General features: G+C 64.4%; 2 protein-coding genes across 2 annotated transcripts; both read right to left on the reverse strand.

The window, feature by feature from the left end:
• Positions 1–390: 390 nt before the first annotated feature.
• COPS9 (COP9 signalosome subunit 9) lies at positions 391–3,270 on the reverse strand. Its single transcript, XM_090269782.1, has 3 exons — positions 3,148–3,270; positions 2,653–2,725; positions 391–612 (listed from the first exon to the last, which is right to left on the reverse strand). Exons 1-3 carry the CDS (start codon positions 3,208–3,210, stop codon positions 575–577), a joined length of 174 nt encoding a protein of 57 aa, XP_090125908.1. The 5' UTR covers positions 3,211–3,270; the 3' UTR covers positions 391–574.
• A 2,583-nt stretch (positions 3,271–5,853) lies between these two features.
• OTOS (otospiralin) lies at positions 5,854–7,221 on the reverse strand. The gene is made up of 4 exons (XM_090269794.1): positions 7,167–7,221; positions 6,807–6,919; positions 6,702–6,728; positions 5,854–6,096 (listed from the first exon to the last, which is right to left on the reverse strand). Exons 2-4 carry the CDS (start codon positions 6,877–6,879, stop codon positions 5,912–5,914), a joined length of 285 nt encoding a protein of 94 aa, XP_090125920.1. The 5' UTR covers positions 6,880–6,919; positions 7,167–7,221; the 3' UTR covers positions 5,854–5,911.
• Between the last annotated feature and the right edge of the window lie 6,489 nt (positions 7,222–13,710).

Here is a 13,710-nt window from a genome sequence, read left to right on the forward strand (position 1 = left end):
GAAGCTTATAAACCTTCGTCCCTTCGACGCCCCGCTCTCCCGTGTCACGGGCCCCCGCGCACGTCTCTGATGCAGAGGGCGAGCCTCTGCCGTGGTTGCCTGGCCCCGCACTCCCGGCCTCGGGCTGGGGTCAGCAGCTGCCCCGATGGGGAGGCGGGAGGACACGCGGTCCCACCAGCGCCCCAGCACCAGGCCCTGCCCTGCCCAGGGTCTCCCCACACTGGCTGCGCCGCCGGCCGTCTCAGGGCTCTCAGCACCCGCACAGGACGGTGGCGCCCTGACACCTCCTGCGCCTGCAGCGTGTCCTCGCAGCACGCCAGCACGCACGTGTGGGCACAGGTACCTCGAGGGACAGGCACACTCACTCGGAACGCAAGAACGACAGTCATCTGCCAGGGACACATCACCTCCTTTAATGGCAGGGAGGACAACGGCCGGTCACACTCAGAGGCGCAGGCCTCCCCACACGGCCGACACCGTCCTCTCTCCCGGGGAGCCCCTCCTCCGGGCCAGGGTCTTCGGAGCCATGCCACTCGCCTGTGACAGGCTTGGCTGCGTGCCGTGGGTCAGGACCTCACTGGATGTCGTCATCATCAAAGAGGTCTTCAAAATCTGTGCAAAGGACAGAACCCTGTGTTCGTGGGTCACGTGAAGGGGAGAGCTAAAAAAGGTCGCTGCAAAGCGAATCACGTGGTCGTTCAAATGCAGAGAAAACACTGAACAACCTTATCAAGTCCAGGGCTTCTCCCAGGGCAGCTGCCCCCCCCTCCCCGGCCCCGCCTTGGTGTCTAGAACGCATCTCGTCCTGTTCCTACTTCAATGACAATCTGGAAACATGCATCACGTGTCCCAGACCACGCAGCAACCACTTCCCAGCCATGACCGAGCATCAGGACTCGTTGGTGCCCGCACCCGGCCCCGCTCAGGGGACGTGAAGGTGAAGCCGGGCAGCTGCAAGGCACGAGCCCTGCCCCCCACCCGCTGTAAGAAGGGAAACTGGGGACAGGGAGACAGTGGCGGCTGGCCTGAGCCACGTGAGAAAGACTCCCTGCAGAGGAGGGCCTGGCCGACGCTCGAGCTCGGGAAGCCTGGGCTAAGCCCTGTCCCTACAGGGAGAAACACCTCCCACCTGCAGCCAGTGCAGGGCTGGCTGCGACGGGCGGTCAGAGCTGCGGCCGTCTCTTCCTGCCATTTCCTGTCGTACGTCGCCTGCCAAGACATGTCTGCTTTCCTACGGGGAACGCAGAGCCTATCTGCACGGCCTGTGCTGGGGTGCGAGCAGCAGTGGCCCAGCTCGGTCCCCACGTCCTGCCCACGCCACACCCACTGTCACCCCCACTGACGCCCACCTTCTCTCACCCCCTGGCCTGGCTGGCGGTCCTGCAGCTGGGAGAGCTTCGTCCCCAACCCCAGCTAACCCTTCACGCACTTTGAACCTCTGCTCAGGTGTCAGCTCCCAGAAACAATGTCAGGGCGCTCGTCACGGAACTGTCTCCGCCTGCAGTTTTGTGAAATGTAGTGAAGAGGGTGAGCCTCGGGCATGGTCAGACGCCACTGCCTGCGGGACACAGGCCATCGGCACCTCGGTCAGCGAGCAGAAAGGACTCCGAAGCAGCCCCGTCGGAAGGCCATGTGGCCTCACAGGCACGGCTTCCGGACTTGGGGCGCGCACAGGCCGGCAGGCAGGGGAGCCCAGGGTGCTGCCGGGGGCCCGCTGCGACAGGCGGAGCTGCCCCGCGTCCCTCCCGCCGGCCTGACTCACGGAAAGGCCCGGAACCGCTTCTGCGGCGGACGCTGCGCTGGCAGGTCCGCCTGGGGCCCCGCAGCCGCGTCCTCGTCGGGACTGTGCCTGGAAACCACGGGAGCGCCAGGGCGTGTGCGCAAAGCCAGGAGCTGCCGAGGCCAAGCCGGGCTCTGCAGGAGGTGCCGGAGAAGCCGCGTCCCGCACCCGCCGGTTTGGCCTCCGCACCCGCTGGCTCAGCCGAGGAAACGCTGTCCTGCCCTCGTGGCTGCGCCCACGCGCCGCTTCTCCCGGTTCAGACAGCTCCCCGGCAGGTGTGCGCCCGCCCGGGCGGCCTGCAGAGAACACGTCCCGGCCCCAGGCTTCCGAGGCCCTTCGGTTCGCTGAAGACCAGCGGGGCAAGGCGACACCGCGGCTGCGCGAACTAGGGACAGACGCCCCGTGGTGGCGGGCGCCCCGGACTAAAGCGGGGGACACGGAGCGCGCCGCTTGGCCCCCCTGGGAAACCAGCTGCTCCTCCTGACGCCCCGCGCGCTCGGCGAGAGGAGACGCGGCCGCGGGAACGAGGCCTCCGTGCGCGGAAGCGCGCGCCCACGGGCTGCTCCCCGAGGCCGGGCAAACGGGGGGCGGGAGTGGCAGGGGGGACGAGGCCCGCCCCGGGGAGCGCGGGAGGGAGGGAGGCCGGACAGTCCCTGGGCCCCGAGGCCACGGCGCGGCGCCGGCGCAGGTGTCCAAGGGCGGGCCCGGCTCAGACTCGCGCCCGGAATGCAAAGCTGGGAGCAATTTGGGGCTGTTTTTTCCTCCCGAAGAGCGGGCTGACCGCCAGCGCCCCCGCCCCGCCTCCGCGCCGCACCAGCGGGGCTGTGTTCGGGGACGGCGGAGACCGCGCGCGCCCCGGGGCGGGCCCTGACCGTTGAAGAAGTCCGCGTGCACCGCCTTCTCGTTGGCCGCCAGGTCCATCAGGAGCCCGGTGCTGCCTCCGGCCTGCGGGGGGGGCGGCAGGTGAGTCCCCGGTGCCCTCGGACGGGCGCCCACAGCCCCGCGCCCCCCCGCCCCCCGCCGGCAGGAAGGCCGGGCACAGACGTGCCAGGGCGGGGTCCCGGCGTCCTTCCGGGTGGGGGACGCGGGGCGGACGGAGGTGGACGTGGTTTGAACGTCCCTCAGGCCCCACATCCCCACGCCCGCCCCGCCCTTCGGAGGGGCCCGTCTCTGCCCCGAGCACCGCTGTTCCCCCTCCGTCCGCGGGGCCCCGCAGGCCGCCCCAGGGGCCGCGCGCGCACCCACCCCGAGCCGGGGGCGGCTGTGCGCCCTCTGAGAAGGCGAGCGTCTCCTCGGGGACGGCCTGGGGCCCGGGCCTGCCGCAAGGCCGTGGGGGCAGTAAGACCGGGCCCCGGCCAGGGCCGCACCTCGTCCAAGTCCACGTAGGGCCCGGCGCCCTCGGGGAACATCTCGTCCACCGCCGGCTTCATCGCTCCCCGCGGCGCCCGGGCGTCCCCAGCCCACTTCCGGTCCGCCGGCCGCCTCTTCCGGTGCGCGCCCCGCCGCGGCCGCTCTACACGCCGGAGGAGCGCGCCTCTATGGTTCCCTCCGGCCAGAGGGCTGGGCTGCCGCGGCCGGCCGGCGCTGGGTGGCGCGGCCCGAGGGGTCTGGCACGGAGAGGGGCCCAAGAAATCCTCATTAAAGAACGTGCGAGGACAGCTGCAACGGCATAATCAATGAGCGATAACTAGAAGTGACGGCAGGCGTTCAGAGGGGAAGAAAGGAAGAAGAACGTGGATGGTCCGCAGAGCGGAGCGGCGGCCCCAGGTGGGAGGAAGGGTCCGCCCACCGTGCGTCCGGAACGCACAGAGACCCAGAACCCAACGAGGAACAACCCCGTTCAGACGCGGGCCGCGGACTTGAACACGCATTTCTCCAAGGAGGACCCATGCGTGGCCGCGGCCCCGACACGATGCTAACGGCCCTGACCGCCAGGGACACGCACATCCCACCCGGGGAGGCCACCTGCCCCGCCCGGACGGCCGCCGTCAGCTCCCCAGAAAACACCCAGTGCCGGCGGGGACGCTGAGAAACGGGCCTGTGCACGACGTAGCTGCGGTGTGATCCGGCACCCCCACTTCTGGGTCCGCACCCCGAGTGGGAACCAGGGTCTGGGAGAGGCGGCTGCTCACCGGAGTTCACAGCAGCATCAGAAACAACAGCTGAAGGCAGAAGCAACCCAGGCGTCCGTCAATGTGGACTGTGGTCCCCCAGGTCCCAGGCCACTGGGAACAGTGACCGTGACCGGGGGCTTCCGTGCAAGCACAGTAGCTCCCCGTGCGTGTTGAGGGGTGAAGGGGGCTGAGAATGCAGGGCAGGAGTGGAGGGTCCCCCACGCAGTCTGACTGCAGGGGAAACCCAGACGGGTGCACAGGAGGGATCTGAGCCTGCTGTGCTGAGGTGAACTGGGGTGCGGGGCTCACAGCCAAATCTGGGTCCTTAACACTGGAGTGAGGTGTCCAGGGGCTGTGATGCGTTTTCTGCGGGGCGGTGGGGGGGACTGAGGATGACTTGGGGGTGCAGGTTTCTTCCTGTGAGAAAAGAGGAGGGTCAGCTGGGTCCTTTACAACCCACAGGTGCAGCCCAGCTGTGCGTCCTGGGGCAGCTGTGGGTGCTGCTGACTCCCGAGAGGGGACATATTCTGGCCAGGACACCATGGGTCTGCCCAGGAAGGCAGCCAGGATTGCGGTCCTTCTGGGCAGCCTATGGAGAGCGTGGTGCTTGTCCCGACGCGGCGGTGAGAATGCAGTGGGATGCAGTTATTCACACACATACACAGCAAGTCACTGTCACGGAGACCCTGCTGTCAGGGTGTCTTGTCTGGAGTGTATGGTCGAGGCCCAGTTGTCCCCAGTGGGAACTTGCAACCAGTCCTCCTGTCCAGCTACTGTAGGAATCAGGACTTTAAAGAAAATTGCAGAAACCAAATTCAGACTCGCTTGAGGGAGGGAAAGAGAGAAAGACAAAGAATGTACTGGCTTTTCCCAAGAGGGTCGGTCAGGTGATCAGGGTCTTCCTCTGGAGACTTCAGCCTGACCCACGGGGAGAAGCCACCAGCTGGTGGCAGGTGGAGGGCAGGGACCAGGAAGCCTCGTGGAGCACTGGGGCAGGTGGGGGGACCTCTGGAGCACCAGGACCCTGCTCGGGGCGCCAGGGCCAGCTCCCCCTTTCCAGGCCCCTCACGCCGGCTGGGTCGCTTTGTGGCTGTGAGAACTCCTGCGGTGACCCCCTTGAGGTACCCGGGTGAGGCTGGTGACCACAGAGGCCTGCCTGCCAAGCCTGTTGGACTGCGTGCAGCACAGAATCCCGGTCCCACCACCCACCCCACCCAGAGCTAACGGGACACACGCCCGCACAAAGCCCTATGTATTTCTGATCAGGTGTAACTGTTTCTGTAATTAGATGCTGGTCCAATGACCGCACCTACTGTTAAAGAGACAGTACTTTCTACTATTTTATTTCAATCGAAACACGGGTTGCACCCCATTAGACCAGTTTCTAATGGGGTGTGACCTGCAGGGTCTCCAGCTGGCACAAGGTCACACCTGCCTGAGAGGCCTCACCAGCTGCCCAGCGGCCACTCCCGTGTGGGAGGGTGGCCCCTGAGACACTGTCTGTGCCGCCCGCCCGTCCATCTGCTGCCTTCGGAGTGTGCAGGGCCGGTGGTCTGGGCTCCACGTGGGTTGCAGGTGCCCAGCCCATGGCCCTTCCTCACAGATGGAGCACTGGTGACCCCAGTGAGGGGTGGCCATCCAGGGGGTACCTCCAGCCCCAGGGTGCTGCCCAGCTTAGCGGCCAAGGGAAAGGGCTCTCGGAGCGGCTGCCTGGATGGGATCTGGGTCCTGTCCACAAGCCAGGCAGCTTCCTGGTGTCCATTTGCCTCAGTTCCCCCACCTACACTACGGGGGACCTGCGGCCCCCCTCCTAGGGGCATCGTGAGGACTAGACGGGCGGGTCAGTGAGTCCTGACCAGAGCTGCTGCTGTCTGATGACACATGTGCACCCACAGGGACAAATAGGAGTGTCCATGGGTCCTGAGTGCAGCTGTGTCTTGAAATAAAATTACACGTGCGTGTTGTGCATTTTAAGTCAAGAGTTTATTGGTGGGCAGGGCCCCAGGCGGGGGACCCCTCAATCCTCCTGATAGGGGACGTGGAAGCCCAGGGTGGTCCCCAGGGGGAAGTGAGCGAAGAAGGTGCGGGCCATGTCCTCGATCTGAGGGTAGGCACCCATCGTCTGGAAGAACTGCACGTAGTTCCAGAAGTCGGAGGTGGAGAAGGGCCAGTAGGGCATGGCCGGCAGCTCAGCGTAGGGGTCTGGAAGACACATGGCAGCCTCGCTCGGGGCTGCGCCATGGGTCCTGCCCGAGGAGCCCGCCAATGGAGGCCCCAGCGGCGCAAGCCCTGTGGAGGGGCCCTCCCAGCTGAGGGCACAGCTGGGCCACCCCAGGTCCTCCGAGGAGCAGGATGACCTAGGCCCTGCCCTGACTCTTGGTGTGGGGGACAGAGGAGGATGGGGACAGGGGAAGTTGGGCCCCTGTCCTGGACATACTGAGCAGAGAGGGGTCCCTGTGGTGGGAACATGGGGGAGTCCTGGTGGGATTTCAAAGACCACACACCTCCAGCCCTGGAGTATACGTTACTGCGTCAACCTGGGACTCCAGTGTGAGGGTGGGGACGTCGATGTCTTTGGGCTTGGAGGGTCCCAACCAAAGGCAGAGTCCGGCTTCTGCCTACCTGGTGGGTCCCCAGGGGCCTGCAGGGCGTGGCCTGGGGAAGGGGCTCCAGCCCCTCTGCCAGCAAGGCCTCACTCCAGCTGACCCGCGGCTCCCCTAATCCCCCCAAATAAGAAGCAGCGACCACCCAGCCCTGCTTCTCCTCCAGCCCCCGCCCGGGTGAAGAGAGAGCCGGGAATGCAATACCTCCCTCGTCCTGCACCGGCTTGGCCCCTGTGAAGGAAGAGAAGAGTAGTCACCCTGGAGAGCCCCGGGCAGGACCCTACCATGCCAGCTGCCCCTGGTGCTCACCCGCCAGCGGTCCCAGTAGCAGGCAGAGGGCCACCCCGGGCAGCAGGCACATCTTCATCTGCCCCAGGGGCATCGTCACCGACTGGACTGGCCGATGGATCACTCGGGCCTACCTGCAGCAGGAGGAACCAGAAAGGGGGGCCACCCGCCCCTCAGGGTCCGCTCCTCCTGCCACCCCCACAGTGGGCAACTCCGGGAAAACAGCTCCAGGAAAAAGACAGGTATTTCCACAGCAATTTCAACGTCATGGCCTCCAGGCATTACCCTGAGGCCAGACCCCGTGTGTCATTGGCCTATTAATCCTATTAATTTGAACAGTTCAAGGACCTGCACCCCACCGGCCACCCTGTCCAAGGTTACCTGCCACTGCTTCCCTCAGCCTCAGCCCGATGGGCGTCTGCCGCCAGCGCACAGGCTCCCCTTATAAACGGCGGGGACGTGGCCGGAGGTGGCCCCTTCGGGAGCTGTCAGACTGAGTTTATTTCATCTCCTGCCAGAGCACTGGGGGCCTCTGTGGCTCTGCTGGCAGCAGAGTCCCCCCGTCCACACTCGGGATCCTATCCAAAGATCAGGTTGGGAGGAAAACATCTTTGCCTGAGCTGTTTCGAAGGGTTTTAGGAACAAATTCAACTTTGGTGCTCAGAGTAAACCCACTCCCTCTCCACCAGGGGAGAAAGGCGTTCTGAGCCTGATGTTGGGGCTGAGATTCCCCTGCTGCCAGAAGCACAGAGCTGCCCCTGGGGGATAGGGAGGCAAGACAGCCCCCCCCCCCACAACACACACACACACACACACACACACACACACACACACACACAGGCCAGGCTGCACAGAGCCACTGGCAGGAAGTTTGGTGTCTGGCCGACTTTGCGCCTGCAGACCAGCGCCTCGCTGCTTATGTGAGCGCAGTGACTGAGACTGTCATCTGCCATCGGGAAGGCAGCTGCCCCAGGTCCCAGGACATCAGCAGCACTAAGGCTCTCTGTGGGTCCCGTTGCTCTGATTACACCCATGACGGTGGCCATGCCTCGTGGCCTGCCCCAGAAGGTCCCGTTGCCCATGAGTCCAGGGGCGTGTCCAGGGTGGCTGTCTCTCCCCCACCCCCCACGCGTCAGGGTGAACCACCACTGAGGGCTTCTGAGGTGCTGGGACCTCCTCACCCCTGTGGTCCTCACAGCCACAGTGCATGGCATGTCACTGGGGGACGTGGTGAGGGGTGGCAGGCAGGCCTTAGGTGACAGACCCGTCCAGCACACACCCTGGGATCCCTAGGCCTTTGGGCACCTGCCACTTCCAGGGACAAAACATCAGCATCTCAACCTCCTTCTGCATCAGCAACCTTGTCAACAAGCCCCTCGCTGTCACCAGTGAACCAGCACCATGCCAAGTGGATCCAAGCCAACCCTTTGGGTCCATTCAATATTATGTCATTGCCTGACCTCATATCTGTCCCTTGGGTCACATGTGGTGACTCCTGGGGGTCATACTTTGTCCCTCACCTTCCAGGTCACATCTGAGTTCAGGATCTGGTCTTAGATCTGGCAGCAGAGACATGGGGGGCTTAGTCCTGGAGGGATCCGGCGGCCCCTTGCAAGACAAGTACTTCAGGGAGACCATGCGGGTTCTTCAGGTGAGAGGGCCTGACCCCACATGGGAGGAAGGACGGCTTCTCCTGGCAAAGGAGGCTGTGCAGAATTTAGGGGTTCAGGCCTCCAGCTTCATCAGAATCTGCCTGCATGTCCCCAACCAAGTGAAAATGAAAATAAAATGCCATGTGCTGTATCTTTATAACTATTTATTCAGGGAAGCACTACAGCTAGAAAACTTAGTAACGAGCAGTGATGGAGGGGGGCTGGAGCTAGGGGGTAACTTCTCTCTGGGCGTATATATTGTCCTGAGTTTGTCACTTTTATGTAGGGAAACTCGCTTTTACAGAAACACCACCAATAGCTCCCTGTCACTTAGCATTCCAGCCTGCCGGCCTGGGCCCGCCTCTGAGGTGCTCTGCAGCCACCGCCACCCGCACGCACCCCACACCTCGTCTCTGTTCCTGAGCCCATCGAGTCCCTCCGCCTTCCTGGCCTGCACACAGCCGGCCCCTCCCCACCTGGAGGGCCCCGCCCCAAGGTCCGCTCCTCTGCCCCCAGCAGCCTTTGTGCAACGCCCCTGGAGGACCCCCACCCTCCCAGCCTTGTGTTGTTCACGTTCAGAGGGGACCTTAGAGCCACGGACTTCCAAGGGGTCTTGTTAAAATGCAGGTTCTGATTCAGCAGGTTGTGGGGGAGCCGGGGACTCTGCATCCCTAACACGGTCCTAGGCCAGGATCTCCCTTTGCTGCTCTGGAGGCCCTGCCGGCTTGGGGGAAAAGACGCTCTGGTCCCGCTGAACTGAGTGGACCGAGGCCGCGCTGTCTGCTCCCCTCCCGAGCTTACTGGGCAAAGGCAAGGGCAGGCGGGGCGCTTCGCCAGCAGTGCGGGAAGGAAGTGAGCCAGCGCAGCTGCCTGGGGACCCTTCCCTTCTCTGCAGGTGGAGCCTGGAGCCCGTCTCCCTTCTCACCCCAGCCACCGGAGGGCAGCCTGGGCGCCCCCTGCCGCCGGGCTCGGGAACACCAAGCTCAGCCTCCGGCAGAAGTCCCAGAGCGCCTGCGCCGCCCTCTGTTGGCCCAGGGTGCCCCCTGCCGCCTGTCTCCCGAACACCAAGCTCAGCCTCCTGCGAGAGTCACGGAGCATGTGCGCTGCCCTAATTGGCCTGCGGCGCCCCCTGCCGTCCGGGCTGGGGAACAGCAAGATCAGCCTCCTGCGGGAGTCCCTGAGCACCTGTGCCGCCTCCGGCGGCCTGGGGATCCTTCTTCCGCCTGGCTCGGGAACCCCAAGTTGAGGCGCGAGTCACTGAGCATGCGCGCCGCTTTCCGGCGGCCTGGGGCGCCCCCTGCCACCCGGCTGGGGAACACCAAGCTCAGCCTCCTTCGGGAGTCACTGAACACCTGCGCCGCCCTTCGGGGGACTGGGGCGCCCCCTGCCGCCGGGCTCGGGAACAGCAAGCTCAGCCTCCCGCGGGAGTCACAGAGCATGTGCGCCGCCCTAATTGGCCTGCGGCGCCCCCTGCTGCCCGGGTCGGGAACACCAAGCTCAGCCTCCCTTGGGACTCTGAGCACCTGCACATCTTTCATCCGGCGTCACAGTCCTGGGAGGGGTCTTCGCCGGATCAGCCCAGACACAGTGCAGGCTTCAAAGCTCAAACGTTCCTTTTCTCAGTCCATCGGTGAAATTTCTGGCCGGTTCAGCCCATGAGAAGGCTTCCCGGAGCCACCGAGATCCTGGCCCCAGGTGGAGACCCCTGGGCAGAATAGGGTGCACAGATAAAATGCAGGGCGCCCAATACTAAAAGGAATTCACTGATTATTTGAAGTTCTAGTGAACTGACCCCCTGTGCTTTACTTTGCTAGACTTGGCCGTTGTACGCCGTGCCTGGCCCGAGGCTCCACCCCAGACTCCGAGGAGAAGGGGCTCCCACCCTGGACGTGAGCAGGCATGGAGGGTCTTTTCCATGGGGCTCCTTCCTGGAGCGGTAGGGTCACGGTGGTCACACAGGGCCGGCAGGTGGGCACAGCCTGAACTCCCAGCGTCCTGAGTCCTTACAGCCGGCCCATCCCGTCAGGGCTGGTGACAGAGCCGGATGGAGCCGGGGAGTGGGGCCGGGGAGTGCTGTCAGCGCCTTTTCTCAGCGACTTCTGCCAGGGGCGGGGACACGAGGTGCGTGTGCGGGAGGGAGCGGAACACCCCAAAGCCCATGGTGGAGGGTGGGAGAAGCACTGGCGTTGGATTTGGCCTGTGACGGGGGCCGGGAGCCTATGCTGTCTGTGCTGGACAGGCTGCACCCCAGCCCCTAGGCTCCTGTGCCTGGGGTCTTCTCTCTGGACACACCCCCTGGAAAGCTCTCTGTCTCTCCCAGGCAGCAAAGCCAGAGGCAGAGGCTCATTGGCAGCCGCCCTCCTGGGGTTGAGGGGGAGGTCCAGGCGGGACGGTGAGTCCTCGAAAGTGTGTGTTTTCGCTCCGTGTGCGCAGGCTTCCCTGTAGGCCCCGCAGGGCCCTGCTGCCTCCAGCTGTCCCGGGCTCCCAGTGTGGGTGGCTGGCCTGGTGTCTGCGGGCCTCTTAGCGTCCCTGTGGCCCCCTCTCTTCCCACAGTGACTGGGGCGTGGCGTCCAACCTCAGCAAGGCTGGAGGGAAGAAGGTTTCTCCTAGGAATTCAGAGGGGTGTCTCAGGCTGGCTCGGAGTGGGCACGTTGAGGGGTGGCCAGGGGAGGGGCTGGCAGGGAGGTGGAGAGGAGGGTGGTTTGAGGCAGGCTTGGGGTCCATGTGCGGAGCTGGGGAAAGTGGGAGGCACAGCAGGACAGTCCCGGGACCATTTCAGTGTCTGGTCATCACATGGGTATGTCAGTGATCTCCAGAACAATAGCACCCATATGGTGTGTGTGCACCGGAGAGGTAAGGCAGGGGTAGTTATTTTAAGGAATTGGTTCACAGGCCTGGAGAGGCTGGCAAGTTTGAAATCCGCAGAGCAGGCTGGCATCAACCGGGGCGGAGCTAACACACAATCTCAAGTCAGAAGGCAGGCTGAGGGCAGAACTCCTTCGGGAAGCCTCAGTCTAGTCTCTTAAAGGCTCCAACCAACTGGACGAGGCCTGCCCACGTCACAGCGGCTCCTCTACAGTCACCTAACATGCCTTCACCATGACATCTAGACTGTTGTGTCACCAAGCAACAGGCACCATGGCCTGGCCACAGCCACACGTGACACCAGCCCTCACAGAGTGCATGCTGTGCTCTGGAACTACTGCGTGTCGGTGAGAACCAGCATGTGACTGCTTCCGGGAGGTGAGGTGGCGAGGGGCAGTCAGGCTGGCAGTGTTTGTCTCCCGGGCGTGGGGTGCAAGCAAACCAGGGGGCCTTGAGCTGCCTGAGGGCAGTGGGTGCTGAGGTCCCTCTGCAAGGGGACTCGTTCTGACGCCCTCACCAGGGAGGGCTGGGGACAGGGTGATGACTGTCTGGAGAACATGAACTTCACAGGGACGCTTATCTGGGGGAGGGTGTCCTGTGCCCCTTGGACCATGGTGTGCGTCACAGGGCAGGAGGGCTACCCAGGAGAAGTGGCTGCCCCCGTGGCCACACACCATGTCCCCCCAGGCAGAGTGAGGTGGTGGCAGTAGCTGATGGGAACAGATGTCACTTCTGAGAGGTCGGCAGGGTGGGCTTCAGCCGGAGTGGAGAGTTTGGCAGAGGCTGGCCGCCCTGTGTGAGGGGTCAGTGGAGGGGGCTGCCATCCTGGGGAAAGTTGGCAGACACCACCCAAAGCCCAGGACCAACCCCGTGCCCACCACGATAGGACGATGGGACAGTGACCTGTAGGCAGGTGGACCTGCCCTTGGCACGTCCCGCGCTGGTTGGGGAGGAGGCTGGGCCAACCCCAGGGGGCGGGGCTGTCCTCACTGACACCCAAGCAAGCGTCTGTCTGTCTGTCTTCATGAGGCTTACAGGCCCTAAGATCCCATGACCCACATCTCGAGGCTCCTAACTGTGGGAGGGGGACCAGGCTGGACCTGTTTCTCTGCACCTGAGACAGAGCCACTGTTCAGCCATATTCATTGCCGCATGAAAGCCAGGTTTCTGGGAGCCAGGCTCAGCGTGGGTCTCGGCCTGGCTGAGGCATCCGGGCTGCATGGCCTGTCCTGCCGGCCTGGGGGCTCCCTGGCTCTCCTGCCCCGCGGGTCCTGCTGGGAGTTGGGCACCGGCCACCCTGTTTCCCCGGGCGGCCACCCGCCCCCTCCCCCTGACTTTCTGGCTCCTCCTTTGCTGATGCTGGTACACAGCAGTTTGCCTGTCTCACTTGTGGCTGGTTGTCCTAGATTCGTGACTCATCCACGAGCAGGTATTGTGAGCCTGGAACGAGGGAGCCGGCGGCAGAGAACGGCACCGTGGAATGAAAGGCCGGAGAGGCCTTTTGAAACATGTGCTAAATCTGTCCCCTGGCGTGTCCGCGGCAGCCGCTGCCTCAGGAGCACAGGCTCAGCTCCGGCCGCTCCCTGGGAGCTGCCCGCCCCTGTCCCCATGAGCAGGCCAAATAATGGCTCAGGCTGCAGGTACAGAAATATTTCTAAAGCAAAAAGAAGAAAGGAGGTGACAGCCCTGCCCGCCACCCCGTGTCCCGCTCCGACGAGGCCTGTGTCAGCACCGGTGGGGACAGCCCTCTGCGGTTCCCGCAGGCCCAGCCCAGCATCTGGGGCCCCGAGGACACGGAGGGGGTTTCTCGCGCCACACACTCAGGCCGGACCTCATACAGCGTCCACCACGGCGCCTTCCCATTGAGCTCTACGTTCCGGACACCCGCTAGGCCTCCATGTTAGAGAGTCCACCGTGCTTCCCGCCGCTGGTAACACTGCTGCATGGAGCGTGTCAGCCTCAACGCTGCGGACGTCCGTCTGCCCGGGGGAATGCGCGGTGGGGCCCGAGGTCAGAGCAGCGCTGCCTCCACCCCGTCGATGTGGGGAACGCCCCGAGCCAAAGCGATACGCCGTGACTGGACGCCGCATTCCCCTGCGTGCGCGAGGCCACGCTCCCTCGGCAGCCCCACCAGTGAACACCGGCTGCTTCTGGGGTCTCGTCACGCGGAGCATCATGCGGCCACCATTGGAGCTGTGTCCTGTGCTCGTGACGTGACTCCATTTGGTCAGCTCCCCAAATGGGAGTCCCCCCAAAGGCAAAGGACGTACGTGTGTGAATGCAGGATGAGCATCAGCACTCGTCAGCACCGTTCTCAGCAAGCTGCCGCCCGCCACACCCTGCCTGGGCTGGCCCGGGGGGGGAACAGCTGGGTCAGGGCGTGTCTGCGAGGGCGCCTCTGAGCTTGT

Source organism: Furipterus horrens, unplaced genomic scaffold (genome assembly GCF_987537825.1).
Source record: "Furipterus horrens unplaced genomic scaffold, mFurHor1.1.pri manual_scaffold_1, whole genome shotgun sequence".
NCBI lineage: Eukaryota > Metazoa > Chordata > Mammalia > Chiroptera > Furipteridae > Furipterus > Furipterus horrens.